Source organism: Mobula birostris, chromosome 27 (assembly GCF_030028105.1).
Source record: "Mobula birostris isolate sMobBir1 chromosome 27, sMobBir1.hap1, whole genome shotgun sequence".
In the NCBI taxonomy this organism is placed as follows: domain Eukaryota; kingdom Metazoa; phylum Chordata; class Chondrichthyes; order Myliobatiformes; family Myliobatidae; genus Mobula; species Mobula birostris.
The window spans coordinates 41,946,595-41,964,372 of NC_092396.1; the positions used below are offsets into that span (position 1 = coordinate 41,946,595).

At 42.5% G+C, this 17,778-nt stretch overlaps 1 protein-coding gene across 1 annotated transcript in view; it reads right to left on the reverse strand.

Annotated features, from left to right (window-relative positions):
* Window positions 1-17,778, reverse strand: part of epha8 (eph receptor A8) — a 527,259-nt gene that overhangs the window by 100,862 nt on the left and 408,619 nt on the right. The window contains exons 10-13 of the mRNA XM_072245448.1: window positions 15,775-15,900; window positions 14,996-15,181; window positions 5,377-5,438; window positions 2,791-3,005 (exon numbers count right to left, since the gene is read on the reverse strand). Of these exons, the coding sequence (XP_072101549.1) occupies window positions 2,791-3,005; window positions 5,377-5,438; window positions 14,996-15,181; window positions 15,775-15,900 (589 nt within the window). The remainder of the gene's footprint in view (window positions 1-2,790; window positions 3,006-5,376; window positions 5,439-14,995; window positions 15,182-15,774; window positions 15,901-17,778) is intronic.

Genomic DNA, 17,778 nt, shown 5'->3' on the forward strand with positions numbered 1-17,778 from the left:
TCACTCTGGAGTCCTGAAGTCAAAATTTAGGTTGACACTGAGCACAAACCTGAGGAATGCCATACAGCCAACAAGACATGAAAATACAGGACTGTCAATCACACACAGGCCATCTGAAGAGTGGCAGGCCAGCTTAGCACAACATCTCAGTCGAAGCCAACTCCTGCATTAACCCCACCGAAACGCCTCAGCTTGCATCATTGAACTGAATGTCAGCAGTTGGCTTTGAATGACCAACATTTACCCACGTAACTGCAGTGGTTTGGGACTCCCAAATAAAGAAGCAAGCACCAAAGTTCCAGCTGCTCTGCGGTCAACAACACTGTACCTCACTGAGTTCAGGGAGGGAGCTCAAACCTCATGGGTGTCTCATCCCCCAGACTGAGAAACCTGTGGGAAAATCTGGTCCTGTCAGTCTAACTGTTTCGTCCTAAAGCGAGTGGTTGCAGGAAGGAAGATAAACAGGATTAAACAGAGTTTGCAGAAGTGGATATACAATGACACATTTTTGTCAGTGTTTCCCTTCGATGGTCATGGCAATCAACTTCTTTGATAGTTTTCACAGCTAGTAAGGAGGGGAAAAGCAGAAGCTGGCCATTTACAACTGAAGCCATTTTTTTACTGTACCAGGGAGCTGACCACCATGGGAGATTCTCCTCAGGACATGGCCCAGAGCAGAAGATAGGTGAGTAGTGAGTCTGTGGTTCAGACTCAGCTGACATCTACAGGTACTCCTAAGACAAACTCAGAGATGTTGATGGTGGAAGGGAGGTGAGCTTTCTGAACCAGATCAGTGGCATAGGATAAAGTTGTTTCAGTTTATTCAATTCAGAATCTTATCAGCCAACATATCCTCATCATAATCCCAAGAGGATGGTGGGCAGTGCAGTGGGGCAAAGTAACTATCACCTGATTAAGCATGGGCTCATACATTGAACCTAGAACAGTACTGCACAGTACGGACCCTTTGCCTCACAGTGTTTTGCTTATCTTTTAACCAGCTCCAAGATCAATCCAACCTATCCCCCAACTCATGAACTCTTTCTCCATGTCCTGTCCCATGTACTGTATCCACTCTGCTCCACCCTACCCGGACCTCTGCACCCATCCCTAATTTATTGACCCTGCACCCTTCCTCATACCCAGTCCCCTGTACACTTCCACCATCCCCATTCCCTGAAATCTTCTCTGTCCTCCAATTTATACTGCTGCACCATAGAAAACGTTCTAACTGCAGATATCATGGCTGGGTACAGCAACAGCTCTGCATGTGACCGTAAGAAACTGCAGAGTTGTGGACACTGCTCAGCACATCATGGAAACCAGATCCCTCCAAGGACTCTATCTATACCTCTCACTACCTCAGTAAAGCAGCCAGAGAAATCCAAGACCACACCCACCCTGGACATTCCCTTTTCTCCCCTCTCCTACCAAGCAGAAGACACAAAAGCCTGGAAGCACCAGACCCAAGGCAGCTTCTATCTTGCTGTTATCAGATTCTTGAACAGATCTCATTAAGTTGAACTCTTCACCTGACAATCTAACTTGTTATGATTTTGCATTTTATTGTTTTACATGCACTGCACTTACTTCATAGCTTTTACACTTATATCCTGCATTGTTATTGTTTTACCTTGTTCTGCTTCAAAGCATTGTGTAATGGTTTGATCTATATGAACAATGTGCGAAACAAGCTTTTCACTGAATATGTAACAATAATAAACCAACACAAAACCAATACAGCTGTAACCATGCTCCTGGCCACTCTAACTTACCCCCATGACACATCCTTTCCTCTCATGTTGCTAACCACTGTATACTTCTACAAGGACTATATCCATTGTATCCATCCCACATTCTACCCTTCTCACAAAGACTGCATCCATTCTGCCAATCCCACTTTCTACCCTTCTCACAAAGACTACATCCATTGTGTCCATTCCAACATTCTACCCTTCTCACAAAGACTATATCCATTGTATCCATCCCACATTCTACCCTTCTCACAAAGACTGCATCCATTCTGCCAATCCCACTTTCTACCCTTCTCACAAAGACTACATCCATTGTGTCCATTCCAACATTCTACCCTTCTCACAAAGACTACATCCATTGTGTCCATCCCACATTCTACCCTTCTCACAAAGACTGCATCCATTCTGCCCATCCCGCTTTCTACCCTTCTCACAAAGACTGCATCCATTCTGCCAATCCCACTTTCTACCCTTCTCACAAAGACTACATCCATTGTGTCCATTCCCACATTCTACCCTTCTCACAAAGACTACATCCGTTGTGTCCATCCCACATTGTACCCTTCTCACAAAGACTACATCCATTGTGTCCATCCCACATTCTACTCTTATCACAAAGATTACATCCATTGTGTCCATTCCCACATTCTACCCTTCTCACAAAGACTCCATCCAGTGTGTCCATCCCACATTGTACCCTTCTCACAAAGACTACATCCATTGTGTCCATCCCACATTCTACTCTTATCACAAAGACTACATCCATTGTGTCCATTCCCACATTCTACCCTTCTCACAAAGACTACATCCATTGCATCCATCCCACATTGTACCCTTCTCACAAAGACTACATCCATTATATCCATCCCACATTGCACCCTTCTCGCAAAGACTACATCCACTCTGTCCATCCCACATTCTACCCTTCTCACAAGGACTCTATCCATTCTATCTATTCCCACTGCACTGTTCTCATTTGTCCTCTCACAGTAGCTGTAAATAGCCTGCCAACGTATGACTGATTGAAATTCCAAACCGTACAGTGGTGGTGTAGGCTGCATCTGGATCATCTTCTAAAATCCGCGACAGGCCAAAGTCCGACACTTTACACACCAAGTTGCTGTTCACCAGGATGTTTCGAGCTGCAAGGTCCCTGTGGATGTATCCCAAGTCAGACAGGTATTTCATTCCCGCAGCAATGCCACGCAGCATTCCGACCAGCTGGATCACTGTAAATTGTCCATCATGTTTCTACAGGAATAGAGACAGAATCAGTCACTCTCTTCTGAACTACAAAGTTCACCTTCATAAATGGAAGATAAATTTTATTAAGAATTTCAAATGGAAAACGTTAAACCTGGTCCCGGGAAGTATTTCTCCCAGGTTGGTACAATATGCAGAGGTACAAGTTATTGATTCACCCTATCACCGATTCTCTTCGTCAACAGGTGGATGGACAACCTCCAGGTTACAGTAGAGCCGTTGCCTCCTAGCTCCAGAGCCCAGGTTCCATCCTGACCTCCAATGTGTGCCCACCCTGTGACTACGACAGTTTCTCCTGGGCCCCTGCATTTCTTCCCACTTCACAAAGCAGAGCTGTTTGACGTGTTAATTGGTCACTCTAAATTATTTGTCAAGTTGGGGCTTGGTGGCCAGGGAGACTTAATAGACAGGTGAAGTATATATGAAAATGGAATTTAATTCCGTTTATCCAAAGAATATAAGAAGTGCTCAAATGAATATACAATAACCAAAATATTGAGAGGTTAGATTGAATAAAAGGACCTTGCAGAGTATATTTACAAATCCTTACAAATATCAGAACTGGTTAACAGATGATTAAAATGTACTATTGATGCATTCTATTACTAGGTAAGATTATATAACTGCAATCTATACAGTTGTGGTTAGGCCACAGTTTCAGTACAGAGTTCCTACTCACTGACAGGAAAGACGTGATTGCGAAAGTCAGAGGGCAGAGATTTAAAGTGATTGATTGAAAGACTAGAGGGAAAAGGAAGATAGATATTTTTCCACGCAAAGGTGGTGGTTCTAGAGTTCGCTGTGTAAGAAGATGGTTGAGACAGAAACCTTAATCAGACTTAACCACTACCTGGCCCTTCCATATTTCCTGATACAATGGGATGAATTTTCCTTATTTCACCATTTTGTCATCAGCAGTGCCAGACTCCACTATTTATCTACCCGCAAGTGGCAATTTACGGAGGACAAGTAATGCATGCCTTTGGGATGTGGAAGCAAACAGGAGCACAGAGGGGATCCATGTGGTCACATGGAAAACATTGGAACTCCACGTAGAAGGAAGTTAAGATCAGAATTGAACTCGGGTCTCTGGCACTGTAAGGCAGCAGTTCTACTCACTGTTTCCTTTGCCAGGAGAATGACAATAACACAGTACAGTTAAAGGCTCATACAGCTCATGACACTATAGAATGGCTGGTAAGGTTTTTGAAGAGAGGTTGAAGGACACTGATGGGGTGTTAAGCTCTTTTATTTGTTTCCCTGTTAACAATGCTCACAGGTCCAAGAAAATGAGCTTTGATACAGGTGACCTAGTTCAGATCCATGGTCCAGAAGAATATTTCCCTCCACAAATGCTGCATGGCCCACTGGGTTCTTCCAGCATCTTACTGTGAATCCGAATCTGCTGACTTTTGTGTCTCCCATTCAGATCCAATTCGTTCTGGTCTATTCACAAGATTGTAGCAGAAATAAACGTCTGGCTCTTTTGAAGCCTGGCAGCTTACTCTGGATGTCCAGCTGGGTGTAATGGCCATGAAGGGAGAGACCGAGACTATCCTGCCCCATTCACTGGTGGCAGATGTACAGACACAGTATTTCACAAAGGAAACAATGCATAGCAAAGTGGGAATAAACACATAGTAATCAGTCACACAAAGTACAACATTTTCTTGTAATTAAATTCTGCATGAATGAAATGAAAATACCATTGCAATTTCAAGGTGTATTGCTATTGTGTATTTATGAGGTGTTGGCTGAAAGCACAGCAAAATATATAAATCATAATTTAATAACATTTTCTTATTACCACTGAATATAACATTTCCGCAGGATGTCTAGATTTCACTTTCCCTTCCACTGACATTTTCATTTGACTTTGAGTGTGAGTGGACAGAAATGTAATGCTATTTGGTATTATTTCCAGGGTTTGATCCTTTGCTAGTAATAGTTACATTTAGTTTTAAAATAAAATTTGAGACACATTTTGAACTATGTGCGTAACTTCTGATCCACAGTCACATTATAAATGGCAATGTTTGTAAAACCTAATTTAGAACAAAAGATTTAAGCGTGACTGTTATGAAATATAGGGCTACTTCAGTTGAGTGCTTCATTGAATAAACTCACTGAAGAAGTAAACTTATTTATAATGAGGAGAGAAATCTGTAAAATAATTGAATCAGTCAGAAAATTGATTTTTTACTCATTTGAAATACTCTCTTTACTTTTAATTTAGTTCCAAAAAGCAGTAATCTCTGAAGCTGCCTATCTCAGATATTCAGCAGAGCAATCGATGCAAACAGGTGTTTAGAAGCTATATTGTCTAAAACGGAAAATATTAATCCTACAATCAGCTTACCCTCAAAAATGAATCCAGTGACCCATTCTCCATGTAGTCTGTAACTATCATCACTGGTTTACCTGCAAATAAAAGAGCCAGGGGGTCAAGCATGGTATTGCACTATCTTGGACAGACTTATTCTGCAGTGGTGATACATCAGACAGGGTAAAATGGAAGGAGAAAATGAAAGCAGAGGATTCCATAAATACTCAGAAACCACTTCTTCCTTCTCCTTTTGGCTTCTTCTCCTTTCACCAGATAAAAGTCTGAGGTCGTGCCTGAGTATCTACATGACTGGGTTGTACATCCTTTTACAACCTGAATCTGAGATCCTGTTTCTATCAATTAGGCAATGCTGAATCCTCACTGGTTTTCCACTGCAAAATTTGGGTCATGCAGACACATCACACAATGTCAGAACTTTCCATAACCTTTGTAACTAAGTGGATCTCCTGTGTTAGAAACAGCTGCTGGGCAACACTACTTAGATATAGGGTAAGATATGACTAAGTCAGTGGGAAAGATTAAGGAGAATTTAACATACAAACTGGGATGTTAGTGAGCAGAACTGCAGTGTATTCTATTCAATCAAAGTGTAAAAGAGCATGTGTTGAGTTCTTGAACAAGATATGGAATATAATTGACATACGTTTACCACCAAATGCATTGATTTCAATGATCAGAGTTAATTCCTGATACTAGAAAAGGAACAGGTGAAGACTTCTTAAACTTGAAGAACATACATCAGCATTTTCCTAGAACAACAGCTGGATTAAAGTTCAAAGTAACTTTATTTCAAAGTAAACTGGTTCCTGGACCTCCCATTTCCTCCTCGTGAGGTCAATAATCAGCTTCTTTGTCTTGCTGACACTGAGTGAGAGATTGCTGTCGTGGCACTACTCAGCCAGATTTTCAAACTTCCTCCTATACGCTGAATCATCAGCACCTTCGATTTGGCCAACGATAGTGGTGTCATCAGCAAAGTTAAATATGGCTTTGGCGCTGTGCTTGGCCTCACAGTCGTAAGTGAGAACAGCAGGGGACTAAGTGGTGTACTTGTGCTGAAGGAGATTGTGGAGGACATATCGTTGCTAATCCAAACTGACTTGGGTCTTCAATTGAGGAAATCGAGGATTCAATTGCAAAAGGAAGTATTGAGGCCAAGGCCTTGAAACTTATTGATTAGTTTTGAGGGGATGATGGTATTGAATGGTGAGCTGTGGTCGATAAAGAGCATCCTGATGTATGCACTTTTGCTGCCCAGATGTTCCACAATTAAAGAGACTGGTTTATACTGTTGGGTGACTTTGAACTATTTTGCTAGGGTTTGAGGAGGTGAACCAGAGAACATGGTAATATAGCTGTGAACTGCTTGTCCTGAGAGGGAGATGGCTGTTCCCTTTCCCCAAGGCACAAAGACTTCAATTGCTCAAAATAAATTTATTATCAAGGTACATATATGTCACTATATGGGTGATTTGTCACCATACCTGAGATGTGTTTTCTCGCAGGCATACACAGTAAATCCAAGAAACACAATAGAATCAATGAAAGACCCAATAGGATTGACAAAAGACCAATCCACAAAAGCCAATAATGATAAATAAATAAGCAATAAACATCAAGAACATGAGATGAAGAGTCCTTTGAACGTGAGTTCATTGGTTGTGTGAACAGTTCAGTGTTGGGTCAAGTAAAGTTGAGTGAAGTTATCCACTCTGGTATTTAAAATCCAATTTACAAGGGAGGAGAGTAACCTTGCAAAAGAAATATGCAAATATTGTGGCGCATACCATCTCAGATCCTGGAGACGCAAAGGAAAATCGAGGTACATAAACAGATTGCGAGTTTGGGAAGCACAGAGAAATGGAGGAAAGTCGAGAAATTGAATTTTGAAAATGAAGAGGTGACAACGGAAAATGAAATGATGGACTATGGGCAATGAGGTAAACATTAACACATTTATCATAGTTTAATTTTTTTCTCGTGGTGCATAAGCAGATGTAAGTGGTGGCAGTAAGTTTCAAAGAAGGACCAGGTTCTATAGGTCTGGTTATGCCTCCTCTGCATTTATTGCCAGGCTTGCTGTGACTGTTCCTTCAGCACATCAAACACAGCAGTTTAACAAGAAGGACTACTAATATCCATTCAATAAATCATGATGTTGCCACCAAGGTCAACATCATGACCATTTAAAAAAAAAGACATGAGGAGGTTCCAGAGGAGTGCTGAACTTTGCTGTAAAGTTATTACAACATCATACGCCTTACAGGGTGGATCATTCCTCCTGAGTTGAGCAGCAATTAACTAAGGTGATAAAAAAACAATTCCACAAAATGCTGGCTGGCAACAGGTTAACAGTTCTTGAAGTCAGATGGAAAATCAGAGGAAGATTAAACCTAAAGTCAGACATTTTTCTCCAGTTGGCGTTAAATTTCAAACAGATGGGCAGAGTATCAGTTAAGCATCAGGAATCCAGTACCTCCTGTCTTATGTTGAGATCAGCATCAGGGACTACATAACTTAAATGCCTTTTGAAATGCTTCATAGCCCACATACCTGCTGCTCATTGTGCGTGTGTGTGTGTGTGTCTACCCTTCCATCTGTGTATGCCATTTTCGGGACAAATAGAGTGGGAAAAAAATAGGATTAGGTAGGGAGACTGGGGAGGACTGGTGGGCCAGGATTTTATTTGAGGGAGGATTGGCACTGAGGCTGGGGCTGCTGTTTTGTAGAGGACAGTAAGTCAGGTCAGAATTGGTCGCAGGATAGGTTATCCAGTGCTGGTTGAGAGTGGGATGGATACAGCAGGTGAGTACAATCACATAAGAAAGTACAATGAGGAGGGATTTTCTATATCACTATGCATCAATCCGAAGTTACCTTCTATTCACTGTTCGGTTCAAAATGCAGACAATTAAAAGCAGGCTGGCCACATCAGCCACTCCATGGCATGTGCATTACTAAGTGGAGCTCCAAACTCAGTAACCAAAGATACAATGGCATTGATGGGCAGACTTAGATCTATAGCCTGGCCATCCATTCATTATTTTCTTGGGAACAACACACTGCATTTCATTCATAAATAGTGAACAAGTTTGCAGTCTCCAGACTGACTAAGCTGTTTAAGTAAAAGGAGGCCATCCTAATCCTGCATCCAATGATGAGTATTTCATTTGTGCTTTGACTAATTGACCCATTATGCATTCAAGCCAGATCCTTTAACTTTGAGCAGCATAGATACATCTCTTGCACAACAAACTTTGATTAGGTTTATCAAAAGCTGAAATTATATTTATTTTTAAAGTAAGTATAATCTATACCAGCTTGAAATTCATTTTCTTGCAGGCAGCCACAAATCGAAGATACACAATAGAATGCACAAATAAACCCACAGCAAAAAGACGGTCAAACATCCAATATGCAAAAAAAGGGACAAGTCATGCAAACAATAAGAGTAAACAAATAACACACGAACGTGAATTGAAGGGTCGCCGAAAGAGGGCCAGCAGCACGGAATCAGTCCAGCGCTGCAGTCAGTCCTGGAGCCCGAAGGTCAGTGAACCTCTTCCAGGAACCTGTCAGCTGTGTTCGTTGTCTGTCCTCGGCCTTAACGTTCTAATCTCTTAATCTGGCTCAGTGCTTAAATCAGCTAAGCATCAGTTCATTTTTTTTGCTCTTGGGGCCAGAACCCATCACTCCAATCCACCCTGAAGTTTCAGTCCAGCCCTAAGTCCGTCTAGCAATGGCCGCCATGGCCATCCCTGCACTCCTGAGAGTCCAGTTCACTGAATCCTTCAGAATACCGCAAAAATGCCAGGTTGTGCAGTACAGACAGTGAAAAGCACAGCTCCCAGAGCGAAATTACAGGGTGCGATTCACAGTAACCGTAGTCCAGAAAAAGTATATTTAATCGAACAATTAGTCATTTTGTTTGTTGCCCACTAAATGTCGCCAAGTCTCGCCAGCACCATTTCGGGACTTAAGTTAAGGAAATGTTACCCATTAAATGAATGAGTGATGCAATCACAGCTTATGAAAGCATGTCAAATGCATTTCATTAATGACTAATTTTGTGTGGAATCAATACAAATGTTATTTTATGGAATTAAATGATGCCAATTTATTTGCAATTAAGTGTATGACTGTTTTCAACATGAAGGATGAAGGACTATAGACTACGTCACGTCCTAAATCTTAACCAGCAATTGGGTCAGATTGGGTCAGACATTGGGAGAAAGGGTCCTGTCTCAGGTCTGGACTCATTGTACCTGGGAACCACCTTGATGTTCTAAGAGGAAAGGACAGATTTAGAGCAAAGCTTTATTCCAGAGCAAATCTGTGTTGAGACTGATTACAAAATGCTGGAGGAACTCAGCAAATCAGGCAGCATGAACTGATGAAGGTTGTTGTCTGAATTATTGACTGTTTATTCCCCTCTGCCACACTTGATGAGTTCTGCAGAACCTCTTGTATTTATGAGGCTGTTGCTGGGCTGAAGGTTTTGGTTTTAAAAAATGAGCTGGGGTCTTTTTCCCTGGAGTGTAGGGTCTGAGAATTGGCCCCATAGAGGTCTATAAAATCATGAGATGCAAAGATAAGGTGAATAGCTGAAGTATTTTCCCCAGGGTGTGAGCGTCCAATTCCAGAGGGCATATTGAAAAAGGAAAGATTTCGACGGGAACTGAGGGGTAACATTTTCACACAGAGGGTGATGTGTGTTTGTCAAAGTAAGTGATAGAGGCAGGTAAAACTGCAACGTTTAGACATACAGGTAACCCTGGATAGAGGGATATTGACCAAAGACAGGCAAATAGGGCTCGGCTCAATCAGTTAGGTGACTTGTTTGACACATACAAGATGGAACAAAGGGCCTGTTTCTCTGTTGGATAACTCCAGGTCTCTAATAATTCAAAGGATTTTTAGGGAATGGGAAAATTCATTTGAGCATTCTTAACTCCTTGAAATGTGACTGCAGGCAGACTGAATCACACGCTGGATAAATTAGATTGAAATAGCTCAGGGACAAATATTTTTCAATGTTTAATTACAAAAAGAAACCGTGAGTGTGAATGATGATCTGCTGTTTCTGTAAGGTATTTAGAAAGGAGGTAATAGAGCAGATTGCATGGTAAGTGTAAGTAGCTGAAGTACTAAAATACACCGTTCACCATAGGTAGTTAGGTTTTCTGACTGTAGGTGTTAACTGCAAGCACATTTTAAGCATGCTGGGTTTGTTATTTCCACTTTTACATAGGGTGGCATGGCGTCACAGTGGTTAGCACAACACTTTACAGTACCAGTAACCTGGGTTCAATTCCCACCACTGCTGGTAAGGAGTGTGTATGTTCTCCCCACCAATGCATAGGTTTCCTCCCAGTGCTCCAGTTTCCACCCACAGTCCAAAGACATACCGGTTGGTAGGTTAATTGGACATTGTAAATTGTCCTGTGATGAGGTTAAGATTAAATCGGGGGATTGCGGGGAGGTGAGGCTCACAGGGCCGGAAGGGCCTGTTCCACACAGTATCTCAATAAGTAAATAAACTACAATCAGGTACAGTCACACTGCATGGAATTAGGAAATAAGCCCTTCGGCCCATCTCAACATGCCAGCAAGTTCATCCCATCTACCCATGTTTGGCCCATGGCCTCTGAAACCTCTCTGATCTGGATAACTCTTCAGACGCCCACCCCAACCACTGTTTCTGGCAGCTCATTCCAAATATACAAACACGAGGAATTCTGCAGATGCTGGAAATTCAAGCAACACACATCAAAGTTGCTGGTGGACACAGCAGGCCAGGCAGCATCTCTAGGAGGAGATACAGTCGACGTTTCAGGCCGAGACCCTTCATCAGGATTCCAAATATTCATTCCAAATATACACCAGTTTGCATGAGGAAGCTGCTACTGATGTACCTTTTAGATATCTCAATCTTAAATCTTATGCCCTCTCGTTTTAAGCACCCCCTCCCTAAGAGTCCTTGCCCTAATTCTAACATGCATCGGCAGCAGATACAGTGTGGTCAAGGAGACAAAATTAATGAAACAAAACATACTGGAAAATCTCAGCAAGTCAGGCGGCATCTGTACAAAATGAAACAGCTCATGGTCCCAGCAGGCGATTCTTCATCAGAATTGATAAAGATACTCCAACCATAAATGTTGACACTGTTCCTTTATCCACAAATGTTCCTTACCTGCTGAGTGCTTTCAGTATTCCTCGAATTTATTTTATATTTTTACACTTGCAGTTTTTAATTTTTTTCCCACAAGGTAAAGTATTGGACTGAAGTCTGTGTGGGAATGCCAGGGGGCTTGTGTAAGTGGCATCAAGGTGACATACTGATTACTTATCACCAGACTGTGCTGGAACTGCCCATGGAGACCCAAAGAGGGCCAACCTGCTGTGTTGGTGGGAAGTCTGTATATGGGACCCAGCAGCAATGGCTCTGCAACTTTATGTGTGAGGCGACAGATGAAGGGTGCCTTGTTCAGCATTACGTCATTGGGGATTACCTTCTCAATTAAATACATTTAGTTAAATAATTTTAATTGTTTAAAACTTCTTTTGCATTTTACTTCAGTTTCTGTCTCTTTGGATTTTAGTAACTTTAAGAAGTTCTTTGTTGTTTGATTGAAACAGTTTCTGAATTCATTTAGAAAGACTCAAAGTATTGACCGGTCTGACCGCCAGCTACGTCAGGAGCATTGGTGGCTCCTGTAAAGACATGCTGGGCCACTATCCCTGGAGAGGGACAAGAGGATATAAGGATCCGATACTAAGTTCTCTTACACAAACATTTTCCAGTGTTGAGAACCTTATCATCAATAGTCATTGGTCAAATCGGGCCTGTTCAGGTCCTGGATACTCCTCAAAGGAGAACGTTCAGAAGTCTCTGTTGGGTCATTGAAAGAAGCAAGCAGCTTGGCCCTCCTCACACCTTTTTCCCAGTATTTACAGTCTATCATTCCTTTCTCAACTTACCATTGAATCTGCATAATGGATCATATGAGTCCACTGTATAAAAGGTCTCATCTCATCAATACTCCGCCCCCCTCCCCCACCATTCTTGGGTCAATAACTGTAATGGGAGAGAGTGTGCTGAGCATTTGCGCCTGTACTTGCCAAGGTGCGTTAGGCAGTGCCAATGCAGTGGGGCCTCAGTTTGTGCATGGGCGTAGCATGATGACATTCAGTGGCACACAGACCCTTCCCCAGAAAAGCTCTCTGCCTCTGAGAAACGTGCAAACAAAACTAGAGAGGCCTGGTGGGACAGAGGTGGAGAGGGGAGGTCTAGATCAGTGAGTAGAGGGATTGTGATGAGGGTCAGCTGTTGCGGGTTGCTGCTGAGATGGGCTGTAATCATCATTTAGGGCTTGAGGCTGAAGTGGGTGCTGAGGAAGGGATCTTTGATCAGCCTTGAGTTCTCAAGCCAAGTCGCTTTTTATTGTCATTTCGACCATAAGCTGCTGGTACAGTACGCAGTAAAAACGAAACAACGTTCCTCCAGGACCATGGTGCTACATAAAACAACACAAAACTACACTAGACTAAGTGAGACAACACAAGGCTACAGTAGACTATGTAAAACAACACAAAACTACACTAGACTACAGACTTGCACCGGACTACATAAAGTGCACAAAACAGTGCAGGGCAGTACAGTAAATAATAAACAAGTCAATAGGCACAGTAGAGGAAAAATTACAATATAATAATAAATGAAATGATGTGTGGGCATTTGGCCAAGTGGTTGAGACATTGGACTAGCTACCTGAAGGTCGTGAGTTCGAGCCCCAGCTGAGGGAACGTGTTGTGTCCTTGAGCAAGGCACTTAATCATACATTGCTCTGCGACGACACTGGTGCCAAGCTGTGTGGGTCCTAATGCCCTTCCCCTTGGACAACATTGGTGTCGTGGAGAGGGGAGACTTGCAGCATGGGCAACTGCTGGTCTTCCATACAACCTTGCCCAGGCCTGTGCCCTGGAGAGTGAAGACTTTCCAGGTACAGATCCATGGTCTCGCAAGACTAACGGATGCCTTTAATAATAAATAATGTAGATGTCAGTCTGAACTCTGGGTATTAAGGAGTTTGATGGCTTGGGGGAAGAAGCTGTTGCACAGTCTGGTCGTGAGAGCCCGAATGCTTCAGTACCTTTTGCCAGATGGCAGGAGGGAGACGAGTTTGTATGAGGGGTGTGTGGGGTCCTTCACAATGCTGTTGGCTTTACGGGTGCAACATGTGGTGTAAATGTCTGTAATGGTGGGAAGAGAGACCCCGATGATCTTCTCAGCTGTCCTCACTATCCACTGCAGGGTCTTGCGATCCGAGACGGTGCAATTTCCGAATCAGGTAGTGATGCAGCTGCTCAGGATGCTCTCGATGCAACCTCTGTAGAATGTGGTGAGGATGGAGGGTGGGAGATGGACTTTTCTCAGCCTTCTCAGAAAGTAGAGACGCTGCTAGGCTTTCTTGGCTATGGAACTGGTGTTGAGGGACCAGATGAGATTCTCCGCCAGGTGAACACCAAGAAATTTGGTGCTACAACAAAGAAACAGGCTCTTCAGCCAGTAAATCTGTGCTGACCATCAAACACCCATTTATACTGAGATTAGACTGAAACCATTTTACCACTCCTCCATCTTATCACATGCCTACAATCATCGACACACTAGTGGCAATTCACAGCGACTGAACAGCGTGTCTTCAGGATGAGGGAGGAAACTGGAGGGAGAATGTGTAAACAGCTGACATCAAGCCTGAACTCTGGTCACTGGGGCTGTCAGGCAGCACCTTACCAGTTGCACTGTGCTGCCCATTGTGGTGTGCATGGCCAATGTCAGCAGTCTGTGTCATTGCTGGTTTGAGCTGGATCTTGCGACCAGTATGTGAGAGTGGAGATTTAGCTAGGGCAATGATATGTCGGCTGTTAGGGTGTGCTCCTATTAGTGCTCCTATCACTGAAGCTAGGGAGTGAAGAGAAGCCTGTAAATATATCACGTAAGGAGGATGTGTTGGTTTGGGTTTCTAGTTCTGAGATTGGACCTGTGCAGGGAGTTCTTAGAAGCCAACCTCACCAGCATTTGGGACTCCCACAGGTGAGCAGTTCATACCAAATGAAAAATCTCAGGAAGACTGCCCAGATATGAATTGGCTGCTATTGCACACCTGGTATTCTCCATGCCACATGTATGAAGCCCCCAACTTTCATTCAAGTGTTCCTTTTCATGGAAATTAGGTTATGTAGCACACAAGAACGCATCACAGAGCCTGAACCAATTTCCAAGCCATGGTGCTTGGTACTTAAGAGTTTTATATTTGCTCTCACCTAGATTATTGATGTTATAATTGTTCACCGTTCCATCATCAGTTCCTGAACAGCTGAGGTCCCACAAATGATCAAAGTAATATCAATATTTCTGAGTATTTATCAAATTAAGTGAAATTGCTCAGAGTTTCTCCAGAGGTATTCTATAACTTCACTGCAGCTTTCGTGTAGAATGGGAGCAGTTCTAGGAAACTCTCTGCCAATGAATTGATTTCCAACAAGACAGGAATTACAGTAAAGTACAGCTATTGCAGAAATAAGTAATAACTATCTTTGAAACTACAGCCAGTTCAGTACTCACTTCGAGTGACAACTCCTTCCAGTCGGATGATGTTGGGATGGTCAAATTGGCCCATGATACTGGCCTCACTCAGGAAGTCCCGCCTCTGTTTTTCCGTATATCCTACTTTGAGAGTTTTTAAAGCAACAGGGATCTCTCGTTTTGCTGGCAATTTCAGGCGACCATAGCATACTTCACCAAATTCACCTGTATAACAGTAAAGTGATGAAAGCAACAGTCCAAATCTGATGGATTCCAAGAGAGAGCACCTGATTTGGACGTTGGTGCTAAGTCAACGTCATTGGCTTTCACGGAAATCAATGGAAATGAATATTGGATAGGAACATAACACCTTATTCTCGTAACAACATGCACCCAACCATGCCAGGTTCCAAGGTTTAGATGCTCACACTTTCTGGAATATGGATAGCTGGTACAGCCCCTTTAAAGATTCAGGCCACCCCGCTAGTTGGTGGCCATGTTTTGGTGTCACGATTTAATATTTAAAGAGCACCTGAACTGAAGTCTGGTACTCAATCATTCAGCTCAATTTTGGAATCTTGTCTAACATCTCATTTAGAACCCTGACTTCATTTCCGTCTCATATCGTGTCTCAATTCTAGTCGTAGATACTCCAGCATTTGGGCCCTAACTATCCTCGCCTCGGTCCCCCATCACAGTTATCCTCCAAACAGCTAAGTAAAGGGTATAAATAACGCCCAAGAATAAATAATCACAAAAGCTTCTGCAATAATTATTTCCATTGCTAAAAAGGAAAGAGATACAAATTAATTTCTCACCTGAACCAATAACTTTCTCAATTTTTATTCGTGATGCCTCTATTTCTCGGGCAAACTCTCGGACAGCGAGACCTGGGTCTTCATAGGTGTGAGGGTCAACGTAGATCTTTGGGTCTGGGAATCTGACTGTTAAAACAACAGCACAACAGTTTCTGTGACACTGTTTCAAACATTATGGCAAGATATGAATTAGTCATGTTTGGACTGAGTATCAGGGTATCTTTGTCGGGGTTCCAGAACCTGGGTGAAGAAACTGAATACTCAGTACATTGGAGTGCCGAACGTCCTGACCATGTCCTGTATATCATTAGCTTTCTTGAGTATTATTGGAGTGGGATTAACCCAGCTAAGCCACAGTACTATGCCAGCACCTTCACATGGAATTACATCATTAGAAAGGGGTGAAATAGGGTCAGAGAATGTTGAGTCTTTGTGGGTGGAATTAAGAAACTGCAAGGCTAAAAAAAACTATGATGGGAATCATATATAGGACTACAAATAGTAGCCAACATGTGGGGTTGAAATTACAAAGGGAGCTAGAAAAGGCATGTAATAAGGGTAAAGACACAATTGTAATGGGAGCATTCAATTTGCAAGGGGATTGGGAAAATCAGGTTGGTGCCAGATTGGAAGACAGGAAATTTGTTGAATGCCTACAAGATGGCTTTTTAGAGCAACTTGCACTTGAGCCTACTCAGGGAAAGACTATCTTAGATTGGGTGTTGTGTATTAACACAGATCTTATTAGGGAGCTTAATGTAAAGGAACCATTAGGAGGCAGTGTGCATAATATGATTGAATTCATACTGCAATTTGAGAGAGAGAAGCATAAGTCCCATGTATCAGTATTGCAATGGAATGAAGGGAATTACAGAGGCTTGAGAGAGGAGCTTGCCCAGGTGGATTGGGGGAGGATACTGGCAGGGATGATGGCAGAGGAAGATGGCTGAAGTTTCTGGAAGTAGTTCACAAGGCGCAGGATAGATATATCCCACAGAGGATGAATTCTCAAATGGCAAATGTAGGTAACCACGGCTGACAAGAGAAGTTAAGGATTGCATAAAAGCCAAGGAAAGGGCATATAAGGTAGTAAAAGTGAGTGGGCAGTTGGATGATTGGGAAGCTTTTAAAACCCAACAAAAGGCAACTAAAAAGCTATAAGAAGGGAAAAGATGAAATATGAAGGCAAACTAGCCAATAATATAACACAGGATAGTAAAAGTTTTCAGTTATATAAAGAGTAAAAAGGGAGGTTTGAATTGATATTGGACCACTGGAAAAGATGATGCTGGTGAGGTAGTAATGAGGGACAAAGAAATGGCAGATGAACTTAATGGGTATTGCACCTGTCTTCACTGTGTAAGACACTATCTGTGTGCCTGAGGTCCGTGAGTGTCAGGGAGCTGGAGTGAGTGCCATTGCAATTATAAAGGAAAAAGTTCTAGGCAAACTCAAAGGTCTTAAGGTGATTAAGTCACCTGGACCAGATGGATTACATCCCAGAGTCCTGTGAGAGCTTGCTGAAGAGATAACAGATGAATTGGTCAAGATCTTTCAAGAATCACTTGATTCTGGCATAGTCCCAGAGGACTGGAAGATTGAAAATAATGCTCCACTCTTTAAGAAGGGAGGAAGGCAAAAAGAAAGGAAATGATAGGCCAGTTAGCCTAACCTCAGAGGATGGGAAAGTGTCGGAGTCTATTATTAAGGATGAGGTTTTGGGGTACTTGGAGACTAATGATAAAATAAGTCAAGATCAACATGGTTTCTGTAAAGGAAAATCTTGCTTCACAAATCTGTTAGAGTTCTTCGAGGAAGTAACAAGCAGGGTGAATAAAAGAGAGGTAGTGGATGTCATTTACTTGGATTTTCAGAAGGCATTTGATAAGGTGCCACACATGAGGCTGCTTAACAAGACAAAATCCTGTGGCGTTACAGGAAAGATACTGACGTGGATAGAGGGATGTCTGACAGGCAGGAGACAGTGAGACAGTGAGTAGGCTG